This window comes from Ictalurus punctatus, chromosome 5, assembly GCF_001660625.3.
Source record: "Ictalurus punctatus breed USDA103 chromosome 5, Coco_2.0, whole genome shotgun sequence".
NCBI classification, from domain to species: domain Eukaryota; kingdom Metazoa; phylum Chordata; class Actinopteri; order Siluriformes; family Ictaluridae; genus Ictalurus; species Ictalurus punctatus.
In genome coordinates, this window is record NC_030420.2 from 16690277 (window position 1) to 16716697 (window position 26421).

Here is a 26421-nt window from a genome sequence, read left to right on the forward strand (position 1 = left end):
AGCAGCTCTCCAAAGCAAGGAAATGCAAGGAACCAGCTGAAATCATTAAGTACTTAGAAAGTAATTATACCCCCTATCTGTGCAAATTAATATAAGCTGGGTTAGTAAATTGATGGTCTATAAAAATGCTTTTGTTGCTACACGGTGTCACACAAGAAACATCTCATGATGGGTAAAACCAAAGAGCTCTCCCAAGACCTTCGTAACCTTATTGTTGCAAAACATATTGATGGACTCGGATACAGATGGATTTCAAAACTTCTGAATCCTCCAGTAAGCACCACTGGGGCCATTATCCGGAAGTGGAAGCAACATCACTCTGTCATCAACCGGCCATGCATAGGAGCTCCTTGCAAGATTTTTGACCAGGGAGTCAGAAGAATCGTCAGATGAGTAACCCAAGAGCCAAGGACCACCCAGAAAGAGCTCCAGAAACACTTGTTACCATCGTCACAGAGAAAACAATAGGCAATGCACTCCACTGCTGACACTCACCCCGCAAGACTCCATTACTAAAGAAAAGGCATGTCGAAGCTTGTTTAAAGTTTCCTACAACTTATTTGAACAAGCCTGTGAAATACTGGGAGAGTGTAGTCTGGTCAGACGAGAGCAAAATTGAACTTTTTGGCCATCATACACCAAAACACCATGTTTGGAGAAGAAATGGTACTGCACATCACCCTTAAAACACTATACTAACAGTGAAGTTTGGAGGTGGAAGCATAATGGTGTGGGGCTGTTTATCATCGCATGGTACTGGCAGACTTCATATAATTGAAGGAACGATGAATGGAGCCCTTTACTGAAAGATTCTTGAGAAGAATCTGCTGCCATCCACCAGGATGATGAAGATGAGACATGGGTGGACCTTCCAGCAGGACAACGATGAAAAGCATACAACAAAGGAAACTCTCAATTGGTTTAAAGGAAAAAAGTCAAGGTGTTAGAATGACCCAGTCAATCACCTGACTTGGATCCAACTGAACAAGCTTTAAAGACAATATTTTTAGAAGAATGGGCCAAAATGATAATGAGCCTTTATTGATCACATATACATATGCACAGTGAAATTCTTTTCTTCGCATACTCCAGCATGTCAGCAAGCTGGGGTCAACCATGATACAGTGCCCCTGGGGCAGAGAGGGTTAAGGGCCTTGTTCAAGGGCCCAACAGAAGCAACTGGCAGTGCTAGGGCTTGAACCCCCAACTTTCCGATCAGTAAACCAGAGCCTTAACCGACAAGCCACCACTTCCCCCAAAAATCCACCATATTGCGGCCGATTGACTTCTTCATACAGGAAGCATCTTGAAGCTGTCATTACAAACAAACGCTTCTCCACTAAGTATTAAATAAATTTCAGTTAACCTGTTCAATACTTTTTTCGTGTCATTCCTCTTAATTACACATAACTTCATTTTTGGACTTTAATGTTGTGAATTCTTTATATTTCCTGATTTCTTGAGTTAATACTGATGTCTGGTAAAAATTTCATGTGAATAGCCTCATGGGAAATATATTTACTGAAAAAAGTTGACGTCTTCAATACTTATTTCCCCCAGTGTAATTAAGGGAAAACATTGCCAGATGATAGTTTTTAGTATGATATATTTGTGTGCTGCTTGAGAATACATCATAAAGTGCATGCAGTTGTGGCTACTTGTAACAAAAGTAGATTGTTTATTCACCTGAATATGTTTCTTGTTAGCAAAGTCATCTAAATGGAGTAAAATCAGTGATGATACCCTGACTAAAGACTACAGCAGGTTATCATACCTCATCATGTCCCAGCATGCCTAGCAATGTGGTAGTAATACTCTTCTTGATGGCAGGGTCAACTTTAGCTCCAGCACCTTGAATGACAAACCTCAGGGCTTGCAGCATGGTCTCCCTGCATCATATGACAGACCATTAGGAAGGGAACAGTTTCTAACACACTTTCTACATGAAACTAGGACTGCCTGCCAATCCAAAAAATGCAGCTTTATTAACATGTTTAATTACTAAGCTAAACTTCCTCATCTTAACAGTGGAATTTGATAATTTGCTATAATGATACCTATATATTGGTAAAACTCCTTGCTAAGCAGAGTTAAGAGTAGACTGCAGTGCACCTGACACCTGAGTCCTCAGCATTGCGAATGGCTGAGAGCTGCTCTGTAAATAGTGGGTCCACTTTTGTATGTATGGAAACAAGCTGTCCCAGAGCCTCGGCTGCCTTGAGCCTCACAGGTCTGCTCGTGTCCTGTAGGGCCTTCAGGAATGTAGTCTGGAGCTGTGGAAGGAACGGCTTCAGTGCTATTCCCACCTACAGAGAGCAACATATGAGGAAAATATCATTATGCTTTGTTTTTCTGAATAAGACATACAAACTGAAGTTTGTATAACTAATCCATTTTTTAAATCCTTATGTTCTGTTTGCAAGTGCATGTTTAAGTCAAAATTCTACAGCCTCTGTAAACATTCTTTTTGTGTTTGTATGATAAAATCTCAGGAAGTTATAACACAAATGCAGAGTGAAATTTTTAAAATCTCAAAGCTTGGCTTTCTCTCCATTTTACAGCGGTTTCATAACCAATCGTAATAATTTTTGCCATGTAAAGCTTCCACAAATGTTATTAACATATGACAATGATATGGAAATGATAAGCTACATGTCTGCATACAATACGGCAGGATGCAAAAGATATATTAGGAAATGGAGAGGCAACACCTTATGTATCCTTCATAGCAAAGGACAAGTAAACCCAGCCTGACACTGTACAATGAGAGAAATCTTGCCATCTGATTGTTGATCACACTGCACAATGCAATCTCAATGGGATGGTGAAAACTGCAATACAAAATTGGTAAAACTGTACAATACCTCATCATAGAGGTGCTCACAGTGTGCTACTATCGATGTTTAAATGCCAGTGATGCCACAATTCAATTCAAATCATTTCATTTATATAGTGATTTGAACAACAGACACTGACACAAATCACCTAATTCTTTTTGTGCAGCTTTATATGGTAAAATTTAAAAAGAAAATAAAAGACATATAAAGAATGTTGCCACTGTACAATTAGTGCCACTTCGATCACCTGTATGTTTTTGTGATTTTTTTCGCTCTCTAAGTTACAGCACACTTTGCCATTGGATTCAAACTTGTGAAACAAGCTGGTCACTTTCAGTGCAGTCTACAGCACATTAGTATGGTTACCAAGTAACCATACCAAGTTGATGATAGCAAAGTCACAGGCTGACTTTAACGGACTCTGCTAACTTTCTTCTGTTATGTATTTCGGATCATGCAGTGCTCACCGTTTGCAACATCTGACTAAATTTACTGTTAGAAAATTTCATGTTAGAAATTCCTCAATGGAATACAGGTGCATGGAACTGCAACATAAAAACAAAGTAATTACCTTGCGAAGCAGAAGGGTCAAGGTCTCAAGTAGAGCTGTCTTCACAGTCCAGGCGAAACGATCTCCGAGTATACGGATGAGCGGCCCAGTGATATTGATTACAGAAGGCCGCAGAGCCTCAGCGGAAGTCAACTTGATGACAGCACCTAACGCACGTGCTGCTTCCTCCTTTTGTTCTGGGGTTCCTGTCAGCACTCCCTCCCTCAGAACAGGCAGAATACATGTCACTCCCTGTGACAGGAAAGAAAAACAGTGAGACTCCAAAAGTGGAAACTTAAAACATGATTCAAAATATAAGTATATTGTCTGTACCTTTTTGGGCAGACAGAAGCCAGGCAGATGTTCACCCCTGACTTCAGCTGCTGCTGAACGTATATCTCTGTGCAAGTCATCGATCAGAGCCAGCTGACTCCCAGCATCCAACTTCTGCATAAAACAAATAAATGTGTGTGTGTGCACATGTGTACATCAGGTAGACATCTTTGATTTATTCCAACCACCTTTAAGAATGTTGTGTGGTCAGTACTTCTGCTTCAAACTAATGTTCATCTTGGAAACAATTTTCAAGCTACAGCCTTTGAAATATTATGAATAACAAAATGCTCTAATTTCCATTTGCCTGTCCTCGGGAAATTTCTGAGCATGGACATAGCAACTGGTTATTATAAAAAGACATGAGGAAGGAACCCCTGGCTATATATTTTTTTGCACCTTGGTAATAGAATTGATGGTGTCCCAGCTCTGATGAAGCACCTCAGGGTTGGGGTCATTAAGCAGGCGCACAAGGCCGGAAAGCAGTGTGCGTGTATGAGTGCTGTAGTCAAGCCGTGTTCGGGAGAAGTATGCATTTAAGATGGTAACAGAAGCCTCCCTGAGTCCAGCATCTGCACCACGTGTCGCCTCCAGCAGGTCCTCGATGATGATCCGCTGACCCACTTCGTCTTCAACGGACAAAATCACAGTCTGGCAGCTGCTTAACTCCTGCACAGGAGTGAATGCAGCAATAATTCGGCCTTATTACAAAGTTATTTACATGTTATTCAGCTTTATGAAATCCAGATGTAATTGTTATGAACAAAATATCGGTAAGAATACTGGGTGATGATTTTCAATTCCATTCAACATTTCTTACATGTTAGACTAGAAACTGTCATTCAGCAGGTTAGTTTTTACCTTGATGTAGTAATAAATACCATCTTTATTAACACATTAAACTACAGGAATATTTATACTTCTGTTTTTGATAATATTACAATAAAGCAACAATAACTGATTTTGCTACATAACAGTGAAAATATTCTTGTGTTTCAATTGGTTTTAGTGTAATTGGTAGTGAGGGTACCTGAGGCCCCTCCTCAGTGCCCAGCTTCTCTTTGAGGGATGAGAGCAAAGCAGGCAGAATCACGCCCAGGTGACGTGTCAGAGCATCACCCGTCACAGCAGACAGGAAGGCCAATACACGTGTATTCACTGGAGGAGCAGTGAGCTACAAAGAAGAAAAGAGTTAGCAAAGACAACAAAAACTGAATTAAGGAGAGAATGCTAAGCAGGCATGATAAAGCACATTATTATTTTTTGTTACTGTTACCAGAGAAGTCAATCTGGTTTTATGATAGATGGTGCTAAGGAATGATTAATCAAGAAACAATATATATGAAGGAATATTCTGGGAGGGAGAGACAACCTTGGGCACTAGGTAAGGCAGCACTGATCGACTCTTCACAGCCATAACTTGCTTCAGTCCATCCAGAGCAAACTCAGCAGTTTCCTCATCTTCCTGCAAACCAAACAACAGTATTTAATAACTCTTATCAAGGTAGAGTGTCTTTCTTATGCAGGATGAAATTCTAAGTAAGTGCTGAACAATATGAGGAAAAAAACAGAAACTAGAAAATTTAGTTACAAGTGTCTAGTTACAAATTTGCATTTCTCATCCACTAGCTAGCTCTCCCCTATCACATGGCAACTACTAACCGGGGACGGTCAAGACTAGCATGTGCTTCTGCCAAGATAAATGAAGACAGCCACTTCGTCTTTTTCAAAATGCTGCTCATGCTATATCATAGGACAACTGAGCACTCTCACATAAATGAGCAAGTGATTGGCTCACCAGTTGTTTAAGCAGTGCCGGTAGGATGTCCTCCAGTGCTTGGTGGCCAATAGTGGCGTGTAGCTGTTCAAAGGTTTTAGCTGCAGCCTCACGCACCTCCTCGAGTGGGTCACACAGAGCTTTACGCACTGTAGGCACTAGGGACTCAGAGAACACCAGCACCTGTTGAACACACAAAGACACAGATGAAATACAGCTAAGCAACGCAGTTCAAAATAAACAAGATAAAATCTTAAAAATCAGAAGGGCAGTGAGCAACATACAGCATCTTTGCTGGTGGATTTCATAATTTCGCTGAGACCGATGCACACACCCTGCCTCTCATCGCTCTTCTCAGAGCGCAGACCCTCCTCCAGGATGGGGATGATTTCCGGAAGGATCTTCTCCCCCAGCTTCCTCACCAAATCCCCCAGAGTACGAGCTGCAATCTGGCCAAGGACAAAGTGCATCTTTGAAGTACTAGGACAAGCAAGTAATTTATAGTTTTATTTATGTGGGCATTTATGTACTATAGCACTTTCATTAAAATACTGATATTTGTAAAATTAACTAAATATAATTTTACATTTTTGAGCCAAAAACTATCAAGTACCATCATTGTATACTATTACAAATATATAATCCTGTGTGTGTACCGTTCTCTTGTCAGGGAAGGTAGAGGCCAGAAAGCCCAGCAGTAGGGTGAAAAGTGTAGGCAGGATTTCTCGAAGTGTACGCGGAGTGTTGGACACCACAATCTTCCAGACGTGCAGGGAGGCCTGTCTTACCACAAGCTGTGTGTCTGAGCGGCCCATATAGAGGCCAGAGAGCACACGGTTCCTTCGGTCCACCCCAAGTGCACCAATAATGGCCTGAGGTGCACAATAAACATTTTACTAAATACTTACTACATGGATATGCAAAATACTCGATTGTGAATGGCCAATCAAGGAAATATTTCTAAATAACTGAAAACAACATTGTAACACTGGTGATGGCAGTTATCTGATAAAGATAGTTATCTTCTAGACATGTGTAATCATTGACAAGATAGGAAATGTTTACTTAGAATTTTTTGAAAGGAGTTTCCCAGATCAGTGTTTCGTAGTAGTCAACAAGGTGTTTCTTTAAGCTTTCAGATATGGAAAAGTCATCATAAAGGAAGGAAGGTGTTGCGGTTTTTCAGTAATACAAAAGCTGTGTCTTTTGTCTGGAGGGGAAATGACTTATAAGTGCTATAATGTAAGTGACAACAGGAACTATTAACTGTACACTTAGGGGTGTACTGTTGTGGTATGGTGGGAATAGTAATGCCAGCAGCACATACCAAAATGCATTATTCCTTACATAATGACTGGTGAACATACTAAATGTCTCTTAAATGTACTGTATCTTAATGGGGAACAAATTCACCAACTACATGCACATTGACAGGAATATTACAGATATCAATTTCTGAGCAATAGAAACAAGTATATGTATATAACAAAAATAATAATAATTATTATTATGTGTGTGTATGTGTGTGTGTGTGTGTGTGTGTGTGTATATATATATATATATATATATATATATATATATATATATATATATATATATATATATATATATATATATACACACACACACACACACAAGAGAGAAGATAGTTTGTATATATTGTAACCGTAGTTTTGACAGGTATAGGTCAAAGGTCAAAAAGATACACATTCTAACTCTCTATATCTAGATCAAAGGTCATGATCATAAAAATATGAATAGTTATGTTAAATCTGGATCACATCCATTCGTGACCATATATGGTGCTGCCATGTGTGTTTTTCCGCCCCACACGTTGCGCACACCTGGTACATCTTTTCACATAGAATATGAAACTCTCTGTGGTAGGACATAAAAATATATATAGTTTTGTTAAATCTGGTTCACATCCAAATCGTGACCATACCTGGTACGACCATTTGTCCCCCCCCCCCCCCCACACACACACACACAGACACACAGACAAAAGTTGCATACTCATGTTTTTCCTCTTCACATAGAATATGAAGCTCTCTGTGGTAGGTCATAAGAATATATATAGTTTTGTTAAATCTGGTTCACATCCAAATCGTGACCATACCTGGTACGACCATGTGTATCCCACATCCAAACAAAAATATGACGCACACAAACGCACTTTATTTTCACATTATTTAAAAGGAATTTAAGTGTTATGTACTAAATTACCATAATTATGAGCACAAGTTGTTAAGTTGACAATCATTTTTAAAATTACGTTTCTCCATTTAGATTGTCTGCAGTAGAATGCAGTCTTTTAATCCAGGAAAAATGACTGCCTTTAAGTTTTATAACAATAGTAAGTAAAATCCAGCGTGATTTACATTACAAATCTCATACGTAACATCTCTGCAGGATTTATAGACGTTAAAGCACTGAATGAAATGAACAATATAGACAAAAAATAAACACTCTGTGTCTACTACTTTTATCTCTCATAGAACTATCCACAGTCCAAAGGCTGTGGAGCTAGAAGGCTACGCGTGCGAATGACAAAAGATTTTTAAAAATAAAATAAAAAATGTATCAATACATGAAATTAGATTACACAATGTAGTTGAGGTTTACATGAATAAGCAGAAATGTAATCATGCTTATCTTTCCTATAGCACAATTGAAAAGCCCTCTCTAGATGAACAGATTTGTCAAATGAAACTTTTTCCTTCTTTTCCACTGCTACGGTAAACTAAAGAGTGGATATTCAAATGACACTGCTAAATATGACTAGCATTAGCTACGTGTACTAGTGCAAAATAGTCCATCAAATGTATTAGCCGGTGTAGCCTATACACGAGTCCACTATCGGTCATATCGCAACTGAGAACATGCCCCAAATTCACTGCTTTAGTAGAATTTAATGGTAAGTGAAATGATAATCACATTGTAATGTACTTAGTATTTGTTCAGTCTACAGGTCCTCTAACACTCTGTTAAATGAATAAATGTAAATGTACTACAACGTAAATTTTGTTTTAAATCAATTAACGCAGAAATTACACACAATATTAAGTTGATGTAATTATCAACATTATTATGTCAACACCACTCATCAAAATAATGTGTACAACTTTAAATATTTAATTAATTCAATAAATTAGAATTTTTATCTTGCAAACACACATTAAATTTAGATTGTGGGGGTTTGTTTTGTATAGCTCCGCTGTTAGAAAATACACGATGGTTGAATGTGAACATAAATGAGCAGAATGTAAGCTTGTGAAATAAATTCAGCTTTATTGATTGCACTTTTTGAGAAAATGACATGACTTTGAATAAAACTTTACTGAAATAAATACTCTAAAACATTGATATACCCGAAGAAATGTAAAAAAGAAAAAATAATTAAAAAAAACTTTTTACATACCTTCTAAATAGGTCCCTTTAGGAGGTAAACGTTTTAAAGACGGTGTTTTATAAGAAACGCGCGTATTACACCCTTTAGGATGTAAAATGCTGCTTAAAAGAATCGAGAGTTTTGTTTAAACTAGAAGACACAATTTCCGGGGAATGTCTTGTAGGCCTATACACAGTGTCCTACACATCTGAGGTGTGTGTGTGTATGTGGGTGTGGGGGGGTGTGCGTGCGTGTGTGTGGGTGTGTTAGAGAGAGAGAGAGAGAGAGAGAGAGAGAGTCGAGTGTTTCCTGGGGGTTTGCTGACCAGACTGCTTACAGTGTGTTTATGTTAATGAATCAAGGGACGAGTCGTGTGTTTTAGGGTTTAACGATCCCTACCAATGTGTACATTTATGGTTTAAGTGAATCTTTGTTTCTGAAATTACTTCTGTGGTAAATATCAGTTTGTGTAACTAATCTATCAGAAAATACTAGACCTGGTGACTGAATGTGGTAGATGTATTAGAATTTTGGACATGTTATGCATGTGTAGCTCCCTATGTGTATGATCTATGTGTAATCCTTCTGTCAAGAAATGAGCAGACTGAGGTTTGTGAAATAATTGAACTGTTTATTGGCTACGTTGTTGAGAAAAACACTGTGATGTGTAAAACATTTCTACAGTCCTTCAAGGGTTAGGAGGCAGAAAAACATTTAAAGACGGTGTTTTAAAAGAGTCGTGCATTTTGTTTAAACTATAAACAAGATTTCAGAAAATGGTCCGCCAACGAGGATACTTACACAGAACTGTCGCTAAATACATAAGCTTTCGTCTATGCTTTGACATCCCGTGTCCCAGCAGTACATTTATGACCTCTGATGACCATGTGGGTGTGCGGGGGGTGGGTGTGAGAGAGAGAGACACAGGTGTTCTTTCGGGGGTTTTGCTGACCAGAATTCTTACAAATGTGTTTGTTAACGAATTAAAGGGAGTCGTGTGTCTCAGTGTTAAAATAGTGGTTAAGACGTCGTAGTGGGTGTGGGGGGTGTGCGTGCGTGTGTGTGGGTGTGTTAAAGAGAGAGAGTCGAGTGTTTCCTGGGGGTTTGCTGACCAGACTGCTTACAGTGTGTTTATGTTAATGAATCAAGGGACGAGTCGTGTGTTTTAGGGTTTAACGATCCCTACCAATGTGTACATTTGTGGTTTAAGTGAATCTTTGTTTCTGAAATTACTTCTGTGGTAATTATCAGTTTGTGTAACTAATCTATCAGAAAATACTAGACCTGGTGACTGAATGTGGTAGATGTATTAGAATTTTGGACATGTTATGCATGTGTAGCTCCCTATGTGTATGATCTATGTGTAATCCTTCTGTCAAGAAATGAACAGACTGAGGTTTGTGAAATAATTGAACTGTTTATTGGCTACGTTGTTGAGAAAAACACTGTGATGTGTAAAACATTTCTACAGTCCTTCAAGGCTGTATGATATCGTTGTTCTCTTTTACTGAAAGAAAGGTCAAAACCATCGGTGTTATTCGTTGTGGAGACTGAAGTGACAATATGTCTGAAGAAAATGAAAATATGTATTACATATCCTACCTGCTAACCAGGTTATTTTAAGGGTGAAAAAACCTTTTTTTAAAGACGGTGTTTTAAAAGAGTCGTGCATTTTGTTTAAACTATAAACGAGATTTCAGAAAATGGTCCGCCAACGAGGATACTTACACAGAACTATCGCTAAATACATAAGCTTTCGTCTATGCTTTGACATCCCATGTCCCAGCAGTACATTTATGACCTCTGGTGACCATGTGGGTGTGCGGGGGTGGGTGTGAGAGAGAGAGACACAGGTGTTCTTTCGGGGGTTTTGCTGACCAGAATTCTTACAAATGTGTTTGTTAACGAATTAAAGGGAGTCGTGTGTCTCAGTGTTAAAATAGTGGTTAAGACGTCGTAGTTAAAACACAGAAGAAACTCTGCAACAATCTGTTACAATGTCTGCTCCGAGAAATCCTAATACCCTTAGAAGATTGCTGTGTATTCACCAACAAGAGGACCTGTTGAAATGAGAGAGGACCTGACTTTTGCTCCAAATTTTTTTTATTTTTTTAAAAACCAAGAGGTTAGTTTGACAATTTATTAATGAAGGTAATGTAAATACGTTGTTGTTTAACCCTGAGCAGGGCGTCAACAGCTCCAAAGATCCTGTCTTAAGTCGGAGGGTTTAGTTAGGAGGTAGAAAAACATTTAAAGACGACGTTTTAAAAGAAACAAGAGTTTCATCCTTAATGGTAAAAAAGAAAAATGGTTGTACTCCAATATGAAATAAAACGGCAGAGACACACTGAGTACATTTCTGTTCCACAGTCTATAAGGATCCCCAAACTTCATGTAGTGTGGAAAAATATATACACCCTCCGTGACTACGTTACTTATGGTTTAAACATTTTTATTTTGTGATGGCAGCAAGACAAAACGGTTGTGCATTTGGTATGTGGTGATTTTAGAATTAGGCCCCAAATGTCAAATATGTTTGTGTATGGTTTCGTCAGGCAAAGATCACGACGGTATGGAAAGAGTATACAAGAGTAATTGGGGTGATCTAATGCTTAGGACTTGTACAGTACTTCAGCTCGGGAACGTCCCACCATGGCGTTCAGAGAGGCGTTATCTATGGTACACGTATATATAATATAGATCAGATCACCAGTCTGTCTTTACCCACTACTGATCTGGGGGGTGGGTGGGATGGGGATAACAGTTCAGGCATATTTCCAACAGAACAGAATATTAGACATTTAGTGTAAACTAGTGAAAAAAAAATCTCTGAAATATTTCAGTGAAAATAGTGGTCCATATTTATTGCATTATATTAGAAATGATAGTACAGTCTTTGTTGATCAGTTACCAACTCATACTTTATAATAATTTGTTTAGGAGCATCTGAATCTGGCAAATAACTTTTATTGCAATTAGGCATACAATAAAAGTTAATAAAAAATTAGGAAGAAATGACTTGTGCACTACTGCTGCGGATATTAAGTCAAACCATTTTGTTCAAACTTCAGCATGACCCATAGAGAAGCAGAAACCTATGGCACCTTATGAATACCATGTGAAGGATTACGTTGACTCGTCCCTTACAGTTACAAAGACGTGTCCTTGTGCAGGATCACCTTCGCACCAGCATCGGACCCCTCTTCTCCCATTTCAACGTATAAGAAAAGGCAAAATGTAATATAAGATGTATTAGAATATATTTATAAAATATAACACATTATGAGGAAGAAACATAAAATATTATTTAACAAGGTCTACCGTGCAGCCCTCTTAACTGTAAGAGCATCATCAGTATTGTACGGCAGTTGGGGAACAGTAGTTAGCTTTCAGATGTCAGATATAAAACAACTTTTTGAGTCACAGTGCCAAACTACTGGTATTATATTCGGATCCTTCTTTTTCAGCAACGAAGGACCGGCATTTATTTAATAGACAGATGGTACAGCCATATACTTGGTCAGAGGATTTAGGAATTTCTTTGAGAAAGGTTCACTGTTTTCGTTCTTTTATCATAGCTTCAGTTTGTATACTTACTTTGGTTAGTGACTTAAACTGTTTTATTATGTATGGACCGATTTCATTAACAGGGAACGATGATAGGTGAAGATTAAGTTGGTATGCGTGTACAAAATAAAACTGTCTATATGTATATTTGTCTGCTATGTATCTGTTTAAACACTGCTGTAATGGCGATATAAAGAGAGAGAGATACCCATTTACTAATTCATAGAACCCCTTTCCAACTTTTCAAGTTCGTTATACATTTTTCTTTTCAAGCATCGTGTTCAGACATTGCAAATCATCAGTCTGAAGGTTAAGGGTTACTTAGATTTTTGCTTCTTCAGCATAAAAAAAGTCTAAACATTAATCTTATTATTAAACTCAGAAACAATATAACTGTCTGGTTGTGATCATAATAAAAGGCAACGTGAAAGGTTCCTTAATTCCCAATGAGATTTCTCTATGTTCTCTATGACCTTTCTACAGTATATGCCATTAAGTCCTAGTGTCCAGCCATCATTACAGCACGGGAGAGGAAATCTCGTTCATCAGATGTGCGATGTACGTCTAGACAGTCTGATAACAAACTACACACACAACTTTTATGTTGAGAGAATACAGATTGATCTTTGTTCCCAAATAACATTGGATCAGATCCATAGTTTACAGCATCTGTCCCACGCGTATTTAATCTGTATTACGAGTACTGAACAAGTTAGAGGAGGAGAAAATGTAGATTTACTGTTCATTGGAACTTTATTGTTTATTTAGATCTGTCTTGATTCATTTTCATACTACATGAAGTTTGGGGATCCTTATAGACTGTGGAACAGAAGTGTACTCAGTGTGTCTCCGCCGTTTTATTTCATATTGGAGTACAGCCATTTTTCTTTTTTACCATTAAGGATGAAACACTTGTTTCTTTTAAAACGTCATCTTTAAATGTTTTTCTACCTCCTAACTAAACCCTCGGACTTAAGACAGGATCTCTGGAGCTGTTGACGCCCTGCTCAGGGTTAAACAACAACGTATTTACATTACCTTCATTAATAAATTGTCAATCTAACCTCTTGCTTTTTAAAAAAAAAAAAATTTGGAGCAAAAGTCAGGTCCTCTCTCATTTCAACAGGTCCTCTTGTTGGTGAATACACAGCAATCTTCTAAGGGTATTAGGATTTCTCGGAGCAGACATAGTAACAGATAGTTGCAGAGTTTCTTCTGTGTTTTAACTACGACGTCTTAACCATTATTTTAACACTGAGACAGATGACTCCCTTTAATTCGTTAACAAACACATTTGTAAGAATTCTGGTCAGCAAAACCCCCGAAAGAACACCTGTGTGTGTCTCTCTCACACCCACCCCCGCACACCCACATGGTCACCAGAGGTCATAAATGTACTGCTGGGACATGGGATGTCCAAGCATAGACGAAAGCTTATGTATTTAGCGATAGTTCTGTGTAAGTATCCTCGTTGGCGGACCATTTTCTGAAATCTCGTTTATAGTTTAAACAAAATGCACGACTCTTTTAAAACACCGTCTTTAAAAAAAGGTTTTTTCACCCTTAAAATAACCTGGTTAGCAGGTAGGATATGTAATACATATTTTCATTTTCTTCAGACATATTGTCACTTCAGTCTCCACAACGAATAACACCGATGGTTTTGACCTTTCTTTCAGTAAAAGAGAACAACGATATCATACAGCCTTGAAGGACTGTAGAAATGTTTTACACATCACAGTGTTTTTCTCAACAACGTAGCCAATAAACAGTTCAATTATTTCACAAACCTCAGTCTGTTCATTTCTTGACAGAAGGATTACACATAGATCATACACATAGGGAGCTACACATGCATAACATGTCCAAAATTCTAATACATCTACCACATTCAGTCACCAGGTCTAGTATTTTCTGATAGATTAGTTACACAAACTGATAATTACCACAGAAGTAATTTCAGAAACAAAGATTCACTTAAACCACAAATGTACACATTGGTAGGGATCGTTAAACCCTAAAACACACGACTCGTACCTTAATTCATTAACATAAACACACTGTAAGCAGTCTGGTCAGCAAACCCCCAGGAAACACTCGACTCTCTCTCTCTCTCTCTCTCTCTCTAGCACACCCACACACACGCACGCACACCCCCACACCCACTACGACGTCTTAACCACTATTTTAACACTGAGACACGACTCCCTTTAATTCGTTAACAAACACATTTGTAAGAATTCTGGTCAGCAAAACCCCCGAAAGAACACCTGTGTCTCTCTCTCACACACCCACCCCCGCACACCCACATGGTCACCAGAGGTCATAAATGTACTGCTGGGACATGGGATGTCCAAGCATAGACGAAAGCTTATGTATTTAGCGACAGTTCTGTGTAAGTATGCTCGTTGGCGGACCATTTTCTGAAATCTCGTTTATAATTTAAACAAAATGCACGACTCTTTTAAAACACCGTCTTTAAAAAAAAAAAAAGGTTTTTTCACCCTTAAAATAACCTGGTTAGCAGGTAGGATATGTAATACATATTTTCATTTTCTTCAGACATATTGTCACTTCAGTCTTCACAACGAATAACACCGATGGTTTTGACCTTTCTTTCAGTAAAAGAGAACAACGACATCATACATCCTTGAAGGACTGTAGAAATGTTTTACACATCACAGTGTTTTTCTCAACAACGTAGCCAATAAATAGTTCAATTATTTCACAAACCTCAGTCTGCTCATTTCTTGACAGAAGGATTACACATAGATCATACACATAGGGAGCTACACATGCATAACATGTCCAAAATTCTAATACATCTACCACATTCAGTCACCAGGTCTAGTATTTTCTGATAGATTAGTTACACAAACTGATAATTACCACAGAAGTAATTTCAGAAACAAAGATTCACTTAAACCACAAATGTACACATTGGTAGGGATCGTTAAACCCTAAAACACACGACTCGTCCCTTGATTCATTAACATAAACACACTGTAAGCAGTCTGGTCAGCAAACCCCCAGGAAACACTCGACTCTCTCTCTCTAACACAACCACACACACGCACGCACACCTCCCACACCCACATACACACACACACTTCAGATGTGTAGGACACTGTGTATAGGCCTACAAGACATTCCCCGGAAAATGTGTCTTCTAGTTTAAACAAAACTCTCGATTCTTTTAAGCAGCATTTTACATCCTAAAGGGTTAGGTTTAGAAGGCATGTAATACGCGCGTTTCTTATAAAACACCGTCTTTAAAACGCTTACCTCCTAAAGGGACCTATTTAGAAGGTATGTAAAAAGTATTTTTTTTATTATTTTTCTTTTTTACATTTCTTCGGGTATATCAATGTTTTAGAGTATTTATTTCAGTAAAGTTTTATTCAAAGTCATGTCATTTTCTCAAAAAGTGCAATCAAAAAAGTTTAATTTATTTCACAAGCTTACATTCTGCTCATTTATGTTCACATTCAACCATCGTGTATTTTCTAACAGCGGAGCTATACAAAACAAACCCCCACAATCTAAATTTGATGTCAGGTTGCAAGATAAAAATTCTAATTTATTGAATTAATTAAATATTTAAAGTTGTACACATTATTTTGATGAGTGGTGTTGACATAATAATGTTGATAATTACATCAACTTAATATTGTGTGTAATTTCTGCGTTAATTGATTTAAAACAAAATTTACGTTGTAGTACATTTACATTTATTCATTTAACAGAGTGTTAGAGGACCTGTAGACTGAACAAATACTAAGGACATTACAATGTGATTATCATTTCACATCATTTCACCATTAAATTCTACTAAAGCAATGAATTTGGGGCATGTTCTCAGTTGCGATATGACCGATAGTGGACTCGTGTATAGGCTACACCGGCTAATACATTTGATGGACTATTTTGCACTAGTACACGTAGCTAATGCTAGTCATATTTAGCAGTGTCATTTGAATATCCACTCTTTAGTTTACCGTAGCAGTGGAAAAGAAGGAAAAATTTCATTTGACAAATCTGCTCATCTAGAGAGGGCTTTTCAATTGTGCTATAGGAAAGATAAGCATGATTACATTTCTGCTTATTCATGTAAACCTCAACTACATTGTGTAATCTAATTTCATGTATTGATACATTTTTTATTTTATTTTTAAAAATCTTTTGTCATTCGCACGCGTAGCCTTCTAGCTCCACAGCCTTTGGACTGTGGATAGTTCTATGAGAGATAAAAGTAGTAGACACAGAGTGTTTATTTTTTGTCTATATTGTTCATTTCATTCAGTGCTTTAACGTCTATAAATCCTGCAGAGATGTTACGTATGAGATTTGTAATGTAAATCACGCTGGATTTTACTTACTATTGTTATAAAACTTAAAGGCAGTCATTTTTCCTGGATTAAAAGACTGCATTCTACTGCAGACAATCTAAATGGAGAAACGTAATTTTAAAAATGATTGTCAACTTAACAACTTGTGCTCATAATTATGGTAATTTAGTACATAACACTTAAATTCCTTTTAAATAATGTGAAAATAAAGTGCGTTTGTGTGCGTCATATTTTTGTTTGGATGTGGGATACACATGGTCGTACCAGGTATGGTCACGATTTGGATGTGAACCAGATTTAACAAAACTATATATATTCTTATGACCTACCACAGAGAGCTTCATATTCTATGTGAAGAGTAAAATCATGAGTATGCAACTTTTGTCTGTGTGGGGAGGGGTTGGGGTGGGGTGGGGGAACAAATGGTCGTACCAGGTATGGTCACGATTTGGATGTGAACCAGATTTAACAAAACTATATATATTCTTATGACCTACCACAGAGAGCTTCATATTCTATGTGAAGAGTAAAAACATGAGTATGCAACTTTTGTCTGTGTGTGTGTGTGTGGGGGGGGGGGGGGGGGGGGGGGGGGGGACGACGACACATGGCCGATGACCTACCACAGAGTGTGAGAAAAACATGACTATGCAATTTGTGTCTGTGTGTGGGGTGAGGTGGGGGGAACAAATGGTCGTACCAGGTATGGTCACGATTTGGATGTGAACCAGATTTAACAAAACTATATATATTTTTATGTCCTACCACAGAGAGTTTCATATTCTATGTGAAAAGATGTACCAGGTGTGCGCAACGTGTGGGGCGGAAAAACACACATGGCAGCACCATATATGGTCACGAATGGATGTGATCCAGATTTAACATAACTATTCATATTTTTATGATCATGACCTTTGATCTAGATATAGAGAGTTAGAATGTGTATCTTTTTGACCTTTGACCTATACCTGTCAAAACTAGGGTTACAATATATACAAACTATCTTCTCTCTCTCACACACACATATATACATACACACACACACAGTTGAGTCAAGTACACAGAAAAATTAAGTTGCGATCATGAGAAAACAACTCTTTTTTTTATGTCAAGATCATGAGAAAATTAAGTCAAGATCACAAGAAAACAAGAAAGAAAACAAATAATCCATGGCCGCTTAGGGCTTCCATAATTGACAGATACGGAACAGAGACAAAACACTGTATAAAAAGTGAAGCTAAATCCCTAATAGGGTATATACAGTCATGTGAAAAAATAAATACACCCTATGGAAATAACTGTTGTTGTTTTTTTTTTTCTTTTTAAACATGTATTTGGACAAGCAAACATTTGATCCGCTTTGAAACAGTTTCTATTAATAAAGGTGATATACTCTAACAAATTACATAAAATTGACATTTTGTAGTAATTTTTACAATTTAAATTCACAAAAAAAAAATCACTCACATGGAAAAAAAGTAAGTACACCCCTACATTTATCACACCTACAAATCCATAAAATTAGAATCAGGTGTTCAAGATTGGGTTCCAGTGATTAGAACCTGCTTAGGGAGTGTCTTATTTAAATCTCTCGCATCTAGTGTCTGGTGTTCCCTTTGTTATTGAGGTGTGTTGTGTCATCATGTCAAGATCTAAAGAGTTCTGGAAGTTCTTCAGAAAAAAGGTTGTGGATGCCTATGAGTCTGGCAAGGGATTTAAAAAACCTCCAAATTATTTAAAAAGTGGTGCCGAATTCAAACGACCAGCCATTCCAGCAAATTCAACCCGAGAGAAGACTGTCTGATGCAAAAAGAAGACTCCAAGAACCCCAAAATTGCATCACAGGATATGCTAGTAAGTCTTGCAACTGCTGGTGTGAAAGTGCATGCTTCTACAATCAGGAAGAAATTGCACAAATATTACCTCCATGGGAGGCGTGCCAGGAAAAAAACATTAGCGCAAGACTACAGTTTGCCAAGGTGCATATAGGCAAATACCAGGCCTTTTTGAACAATGTGCACTGGACAGACAAATCAAACGTAATAGTTGTTTTCCACAGTAACAGCAGACATGTTTGGCGCTGACCAAAGGCAGCTTTTCAGGAGAAGCACCTCATACTAACTGTGAAGCACGATGGTAGAAATGTTAAGCTTTGGGGTTGCTTCGTTGGTTCAGGGACTGGACAGCTTGCGTTGATTCAACTATGAATTCTGCATTATATCTTCAAGAGTGCTTGAAGATAATGTGAGGCCATCTGTCCAAAAGTTGAACTGAAAGTGGGCTTTCAACAGGATAAATGATCCTACTCACACTAGCAAATCCGTCAAGGAATGGCTCAAAAAGAAGAAATGGAGGGTTATGGAACGGCCTAGTCAAAGCCTGAATTTGAATCCCATTGAAATTTTGTCGGGGGATTTGAAACATGCAAGAAATGCAAGGGCAGTACATGCAAGAAAACCCTCAAACATCTTACAACTGAAAGAATATTGCATGCAAGAGTGGTCAATAATTCCAGCAAGCCTTGTGGACAATTATGCAAAAACGCCTACAAGAAGTTATTTCTGCTAAAGGAAGCAATACTAGCTTCTGATGCCAAGGGTGTACTTACTTTTTCCACAGAAGAATATCACATCTATTGATATTTCTGTCGAATAAATTACTGAAAAGGCTATTGTTCCTTATTCCTTGTTTTCTTCAAGTATATTAATTTTATTAATAGGCACTGTTTGAAAGAGGATCAAATGTTTGCTTGTCCAAATATGTCAAAAATGCCAACAATTTCCATGGGGTGTACTTATTTTTTCACACGACTGTATTTCAGACAATTGTTTTGTTATTGTTTAAACTACAGAATGTGTTGGTCAAAAAAAAACCAAAATTTTGAATTATTAGACATGGTGCATGTACCTTGTTGGACTGTGCTGTGCCGAAGTTGTCATCCTCAGAAGCGGTCTCTGTTGTCATCTTCCCTGAAACCCCTGAGATGTGGAAGAGCAGGTCTCCTAGCAACTGCACTGAGCTAAACCTGAGGGCAGAGATATTTAGCATGTGTAGCATATCGGCATATTTGGCAATAAAAAAAACTTAAAATGCATTGCCATCCATTTTCAATTGATTAAAACGTTCAACATTATAAAACTACAATAACTGAACCTTAATGACAGTGTTTCCGTGATTCATTCAGATTCTTAGCAGCATACAACAAAACAAAAGCTTAAGACAAAATTAAACATGGCCAACTTTCACTGGTGTGACTCACAGGTGGGCATGTCTGAAGTACAGGGCTTTTCTTATTCTGCTGTTAGCTTGCTGTGCTGCCAAAGTAGCCAAATTAGCTGTATGTCTGTGACAGCAGCACCAGTCTATTGTATGTATTCAGCAAATTCAGTAATATTTTTGTTCACCACACCCTGGCCATTAGAATAGTAACTTACTGAAAAGCCAAAGTGCTTTTCTTTTGAGCTAATACTAGATAGTATGCTAATATGCTACAATACGGCATATCACTACACCCCTAGCCTGGGGTAGCTGGGCTTCTTTTCTGTCTTATATAGTAGTATATTTTCTACTCGTTTTAAATTTAAATCTAAGACTCTAAAGCCCTCAAATAATGTGTATTTAAAAACGAATCGTGATTTAAAAGAACTGAGGTACTGTAATGGAAACAATAAAGATATAATTAAATTGGGCCTTATATTTTTATTATATTTAACAGTTTTACATTAGTGAAGACAGCTGTGTCCCCCACCTGATCCTCCAGAGGTCATCAAACAAGCCTTGTTCCAGCTCAGGCAGAAGCAGGGCAATGGCTGTCTCTGCATACATACTGATGATGCGCTGGCCTGCTCTCAGTGCTGTGTCTCTTACATATTCATTTTCATCGGCCAGAGCCTAAATACACAAAAAGCAGAGGGAGAGAAAGAAAAAGCATTCTGTTGTAACATCTACCGCAAAATTGCTGTAACAGTTTTAAGAGACACTAGTATTTTTCTTTACCAAAATGATATATCCTTCTATTTTGCTTTTTTTAGTGGTCCCTGTAGAAATTGTTAGTGCATTCAAATAAAATAATTAGGAAATAGTTCTCTTTATCTCTGAATATCTGTATAGCTAGTAAACTACAGAAAAAAATCTGTCTTAGACCCTTTAAAAACTAGGGATGTCACGAGAACCGATACTTCGTTCCATGTAATGTTTGCGATAGACAGTTATTTGTTAACAATGCTAACGCATTGCAGTGTTATAAACTGGGCCAGCATGCATCGCCATTCAGCCCGTGTCCTGTCAGCAAAATGTAGCCTAATGTCACTAATAATTATTCAAATGTTAATGGTTTTAATAAATCTTTTTGGCCTGTCACCATATCAGTGAATTTAAACTAATGCTTGCATTCAGAGGTGTGTGTGTATTTAAGAGTGCACCTTAGCACTTGTAGCCTCCACTGTTTTAGTAGTCATTGTCAGACAGTGTTTGATAACTAAAATATCTATCTCTCTCTCTTTTTGCCAGTGTCAGCCAGAGGAGGATGTCCTCCAGGAGAGTTTTAATTTTATACCATACCGTGGTATCGACTTTGGTATCAAGTATCGTGTGCTTTTGGTGGTATCGGTACCGACTACTAGATTTTTGGCATCGTGACATCCCTATTAAAAACCTTTTATCACCACACAGTATGCTTGCTGTACATCATTATACAAGACATTATGTTTATGATAGAGTGGAATTAGGACACTTTCATGAGCAGCTCTCATGCCTTTTGTGAATAGAATTTGGCTGACTGTCCAAGTATGTTCAGTTTTACACACTCTTAAGGATAATAATGTCTTCTTAGAAAAAAACTCTTTAGAATATACTGTAAAGTGGAACAAAATTTAGAGGCGAAACCTAAGAGTGCAGATGTTTTTGTTTTCCATTGTAATAAAGATAATTCTCTTGGGAGAGCTTTAGGTCAAAGTGAGCTAGATTGGGACAGTTGAGGGAATATAACTCAATACCTTGAGGATACAGGGAATAATCGGGCCCACATAGGGAGTGAACCGTTCACCAAAGGTAAGTGGGAGATAGATGAACATCATGATGTAGCCGTCGCGCACATGAGAAGCAATGTCCACTTTGCTGGCCGTCTGAACAACATCGGGCATCAGTTTGTCCAGCTTCTCGACACCTAACCCAGCCATCACCTCTGCCAGACCTTCAAGAAATGAAGGGGGGGATAGTTTAATGTATAAGCTTCTTTATTACACCCACTTTCGCTTTAAAATATCATTAAAAACAACATATTAACTTAGACAGCTTAACAGAAATACTGAAATATGGACATGACAATCAAATGCATTGGGGAAAAAAAACATGCCAATAAGAAGGATTAGCATCAGATATTATTATATAGACTAGTTTCACAAAGTAGCTATTTCTAGAAGGTGTGGTAGTTTTCATCACCCACTGTGGCCAGAACCAACTTTCATTTGATAGCTATTACAAACGACCAACAATGATGATGTGTGTCATCAAGGTGAAAATAAAATGCAGCAAACTGGAGCAATATGGTTAACAATGACTCACCAAAGATGAGGAAATCATTAATGCAAAAGATGGAACAATACAAACTTTCTTTCAACACAGTGATCACATTTTGCTCAGAAAAAGTCACTGTTGTTGCAGTGATCAAAGGGTTTGTTGTTCTCACCCTGAGCAGCTCCAGAGCGATCCACAGAGCTCTGCTCAGAGGCTAGAGTCTCCATCAGCCAGGGTAGCAGATTATCGAAGCAGGACTCACCCATGCCCTTGACCATAGCTCCAAGAGCTTTCGCCGAAACTGTCCGTACCTGCCAAGCCCAGAGAATATGCACTCTTAACTTGTGTTGTCTAGTGACTTCCAAACTAATATAAAGGTATGGAAGTTTTTTTAAATTATAAAATAACAATATACACATGATAGACTGAATGTATTGGGAGTCCACATAAATCAATTAAGTATGGACAACCTCTGGTACAGGATCCAGTAGGGAAGTTTTGAGTCCCGGAATCACACTAGGCAGGTATGGAGACAGATCCTGCATCAAACACAAAATAACTTTTGTAGTTTTATAGGTGTTGTAACAACAATGCAATAAAAAAGGAAACAATAATTTTTTTGCTTTATACATGTTTGACAAATCAACAAGAGAAGAAAGATGATGCAAATTTTCATCAAAGAGCCAGCACATTTTGAACAGCACATAGTAAATGTAATGTTATTAGAGGTCATGAGCACACCTTCTGGTCAGTTAGGGAGTACATGTTGCCGATGATCTGTGCAGCCATTTTGCGTGTGTCTGTGGACCGGTCCTGGAAGGCCCTCTGGACAATGGGCATGATGAGAGCCAGTGAGGGAGCATCAATAAAGTGCACAAATTTGGTCTCAAGCAGAGTGTGCAGACAGTGCTGAGTCTTGTGTGACGGGTCCGTAAGAGCATCCAATAGAATGGGAGTGATGGCTAAGAGTCCAAGAAAATAAATGAACAAAAAAAAAAAAAAATTCACCCCTTAGTTCAAATAATGAACTATTTTGCATGATTCAAGTCCAGTTAACTCATTTTATAATGCTTGTTTCCCCCTTTATATATGTATACATACCTATACTGTGAAAAAGTCTTAGGCATCCTATTTTTTTTTTCTTTGTTAAAGATTTTTATTTTATCACTTCTACATTATCAAGTCAGTACAAAAATATTTTTAGATTTCCAGCACAAAAATGTTACAGAAAAATGTTTGTATGTTAGTAAAGAAAGCAGCATATTAAGTGGTAATAGACCACTTTTCAGACAAAACACATAATGATGGCTGCTGGATTTTCCTGCAAAAATAAGAAGCAAGTGTGACAGTGAAAGTCTCCAGAAGAACTGTGGCTGGTTCTGCAAGATTCTCAGTAAAACGTACAGTTCATTTTCTTATAAAACTGCACTAATTCTACCGGAGACTACTTTTTTAAAAAAAAAAAAAATTATTTAAAGCAAAGGGTTTTCACACCAAATATTTCCTTTGTATTCATTTATTACTGTTTACTGCTATTCATCATATTTTTTTTTTTATGGAGAAACATTTAATTTCATTATTTTTGAAGGCATCTTTGCTCTACAGCATTTCTTTGCATATGCCTAAGACATTTGCACAGTATTGTATACATTATGTAGTTTGTTTTGTAACAATACAAAATCTGAATGAGGAATGATGCATATTTGGAAAAGATAAGTGCTTCCCACTTCTCCTTTCCAAATATGAATCATTCCTCATTCAGATTTTGTATTGTATTCCTGATTTTGTATCATTACCGAAACCAAAATGTTAGACGAAATATATCAATATGGTGATGCAGGCTAAAATGGAACAGCAGAAACCACCCTTCCACAAGCTATAGCCTAGGATTTAAAGTGGTGCTTGAAAGTATGTGAACCCTTTAGAATTTACTATATTTTTGCATAACTATGCCCTAAAACATTATCAGATTTTCACAGTCCTAAAAGTAGATAAACCTGGTTATCTTATAAATATATATATATATATATATATATATATATATATATATATATATATATATATATATATATATATATATATATCTTATCTTAAATTTTATACTTGCTCATTTATTTATTGAGAAAAATGATCCAATATTACATGTGTGAGAGTGGCAAAAGTAGGTGAACCATTGTTTTCAGTATCTGGTGTGACACCCTTGTGTAACAATAACGGCAACTAAACGTTTCTGTTGATCAGTTCTGCACATCGGCTTGGAAGAATTTTAGCCCCTTCTCAATAAAAAACAGCTTCAACTCTGGGATGCTGGTGGGTTTCCTCACACGAACTGCTTGCTGCAGGTCCTTCCACAACATTTCTATTGGATTAAGGTCAGGACATTGGCTTGGCCAAAACATTTTTTGGTAGAACGACTTGTGTGCTTAGGGTCGTTGTCTTGCTGCATGACCCAGTTTCTCTTGAGATTCAGTTCATTTTCCTTCAGCATTCGCTGGTATAATTCAGAATTCATTGTTCCATCAATGATGGCAAGTCGTCCTGATGCAGCAAAACAAGCCCAAACCATGATTCTACAACCACCATGTTTCACAGATGGGATAAGGTTCTTATGCAGTGTTTTCTTAAAACAGAAAGTTCTATTTTGATCTCATCTGTCCACAGAACATTTTTACAATAGCCTTCTGGCTTGTCCATGTGATCTTGGACTGCAGATGGGCAGCAATGTTCTTTTTGGAGAGCAGTGGCTTTCTCCTTGAAACCTTGACATAAACAACATTGTTGTTCAGTGTTCTCAGGAATATTAGCCAATGTGAGAGAGGCCTCAAGTTCCTTAGAAGTTACACTGGGTTCCTTTGTGACCTTGCAGACTATTACACATATTGCTCTTGGGGTGATCTTTGTTGGTCGACCACTCCTAGAGAGGGTAACAATAGTCTTGAATTTCCTCCATCTGGCTAACTGTGGATTGGTGGAGTCCAAACTCTTTAAAGCTTGTTTTGTAACCTTTTCCAGTCTGATGAGCATCAACAACTCTTTTTTTTCTGAGGTCCTCATTTTGTTCGTGCCATGATACCCTTCCACAAACGTGTTGTGAAGATCAGACTTTCATAGAGCCCTGTTGTTTAAATAAAATATGGTGCTCACTTAAACCTGACTGTCATCAAAAACACCTGACTCTAATTTCACCTTCAAATTAACTGCTAATCATAGAGGATCACATACTTTTGCAACTCACAATATGTAATATTGGATACTTTTCCTCAATAAATAAATGACCAAGTAAAATATTTTTGTCTCATTTGTTTAATTGTGTTGTCTTTGTGTACTTTCAGGACTTTTTTTTAGGTCAAAGTTATGCAGATATATCGAACATTCTAAAGGTTTCACAAACTTTCAAGCACCACTGCAGTTAAGTGATAATATTTTTTTTCCTCGCTCTTACCCTGGATCTCAGGGTTGCGAATTACTGAGCCAATCTGACGCAGTGCCTGCTGTCCAGCTTTCTGTACTTTGACGTGTGAGTCGGTAAGAACCTCAGTCAGCTTGGGCACAATGCTGGGCAGACATGATGATAGCTGTTTAGGGGCACAAAATGCCATGGCACCGAGCAACTCCACTGAGCCTGCAAAGCATAGAAAAACTCTGTTATGGGAGCTGTAAAAAAAGCAACAGGTGTTTTGTGTGTTGAGTGTTCACATTTTTTTCTTACCACAAATATTTGAAGATTAAATCTGGGCTTGTCTGGAGAATGGCGTAATCACAGAGTTATTATTTATAAATGTGTCTATACTATGTTGACGTCTGGTCAGATGATTAGATTAAGCTTTTCAATTACATATACAAAATTATATACAAAAATAAAACTAGACTTTGAAAGCCATTCCATCCCATTTGCAGACCGCAACAACTCTCTATGTTATTGTGTTTAACCAAACAACTACTGGGGCCTGCAGTACTTTTTTTTTTTTTAACAGTCCTTTTACAGTGGAAACTGATGTGCTTAAATACAGAGTAACCACCAGGTGTGACACATATGACTGTCATTCATACCAAATTAATACAGTCCTCTCCGAATGTATTGGAACAGCAAGGTCAATTCTACT

The 26421-nt window shown here is 37.7% G+C and overlaps 1 protein-coding gene across 2 annotated transcripts in view; it reads right to left on the minus strand.

Moving 5' to 3' along the window:
- Nucleotides 1–26421, minus strand: part of gcn1 (GCN1 activator of EIF2AK4) — a 102843-nt gene that overhangs the window by 13681 nt on the left and 62741 nt on the right. The window contains exons 37-53 of one of the 2 annotated variants that reach the window (XR_006982528.2): nucleotides 25761–25940; nucleotides 23060–23280; nucleotides 22789–22857; nucleotides 22491–22629; nucleotides 21799–21995; nucleotides 20553–20695; nucleotides 19712–19829; nucleotides 6154–6369; nucleotides 5782–5946; nucleotides 5519–5680; nucleotides 5093–5185; nucleotides 4751–4894; nucleotides 4120–4389; nucleotides 3721–3834; nucleotides 3409–3639; nucleotides 2120–2306; nucleotides 1775–1889 (exon numbers count right to left, since the gene is read on the minus strand). Coding sequence is in view for 1 of the 2 variants with exons in the window: in XM_017468034.3 (XP_017323523.1) it covers nucleotides 1775–1889; nucleotides 2113–2306; nucleotides 3409–3639; nucleotides 3721–3834; nucleotides 4120–4389; nucleotides 4751–4894; nucleotides 5093–5185; nucleotides 5519–5680; nucleotides 5782–5946; nucleotides 6154–6369; nucleotides 19712–19829; nucleotides 20553–20695; nucleotides 21799–21995; nucleotides 22491–22629; nucleotides 22789–22857; nucleotides 23060–23280; nucleotides 25761–25940 (2771 nt within the window). In the remaining variant the exon portion in view is untranslated. Of the gene's footprint in view, nucleotides 1–1774; nucleotides 1890–2112; nucleotides 2307–3408; nucleotides 3640–3720; nucleotides 3835–4119; nucleotides 4390–4750; nucleotides 4895–5092; nucleotides 5186–5518; nucleotides 5681–5781; nucleotides 5947–6153; nucleotides 6370–19711; nucleotides 19830–20552; nucleotides 20696–21798; nucleotides 21996–22490; nucleotides 22630–22788; nucleotides 22858–23059; nucleotides 23281–25760; nucleotides 25941–26421 lie in introns of both variants that reach the window. The other variant, XM_017468034.3, reaches the window with a different exon arrangement.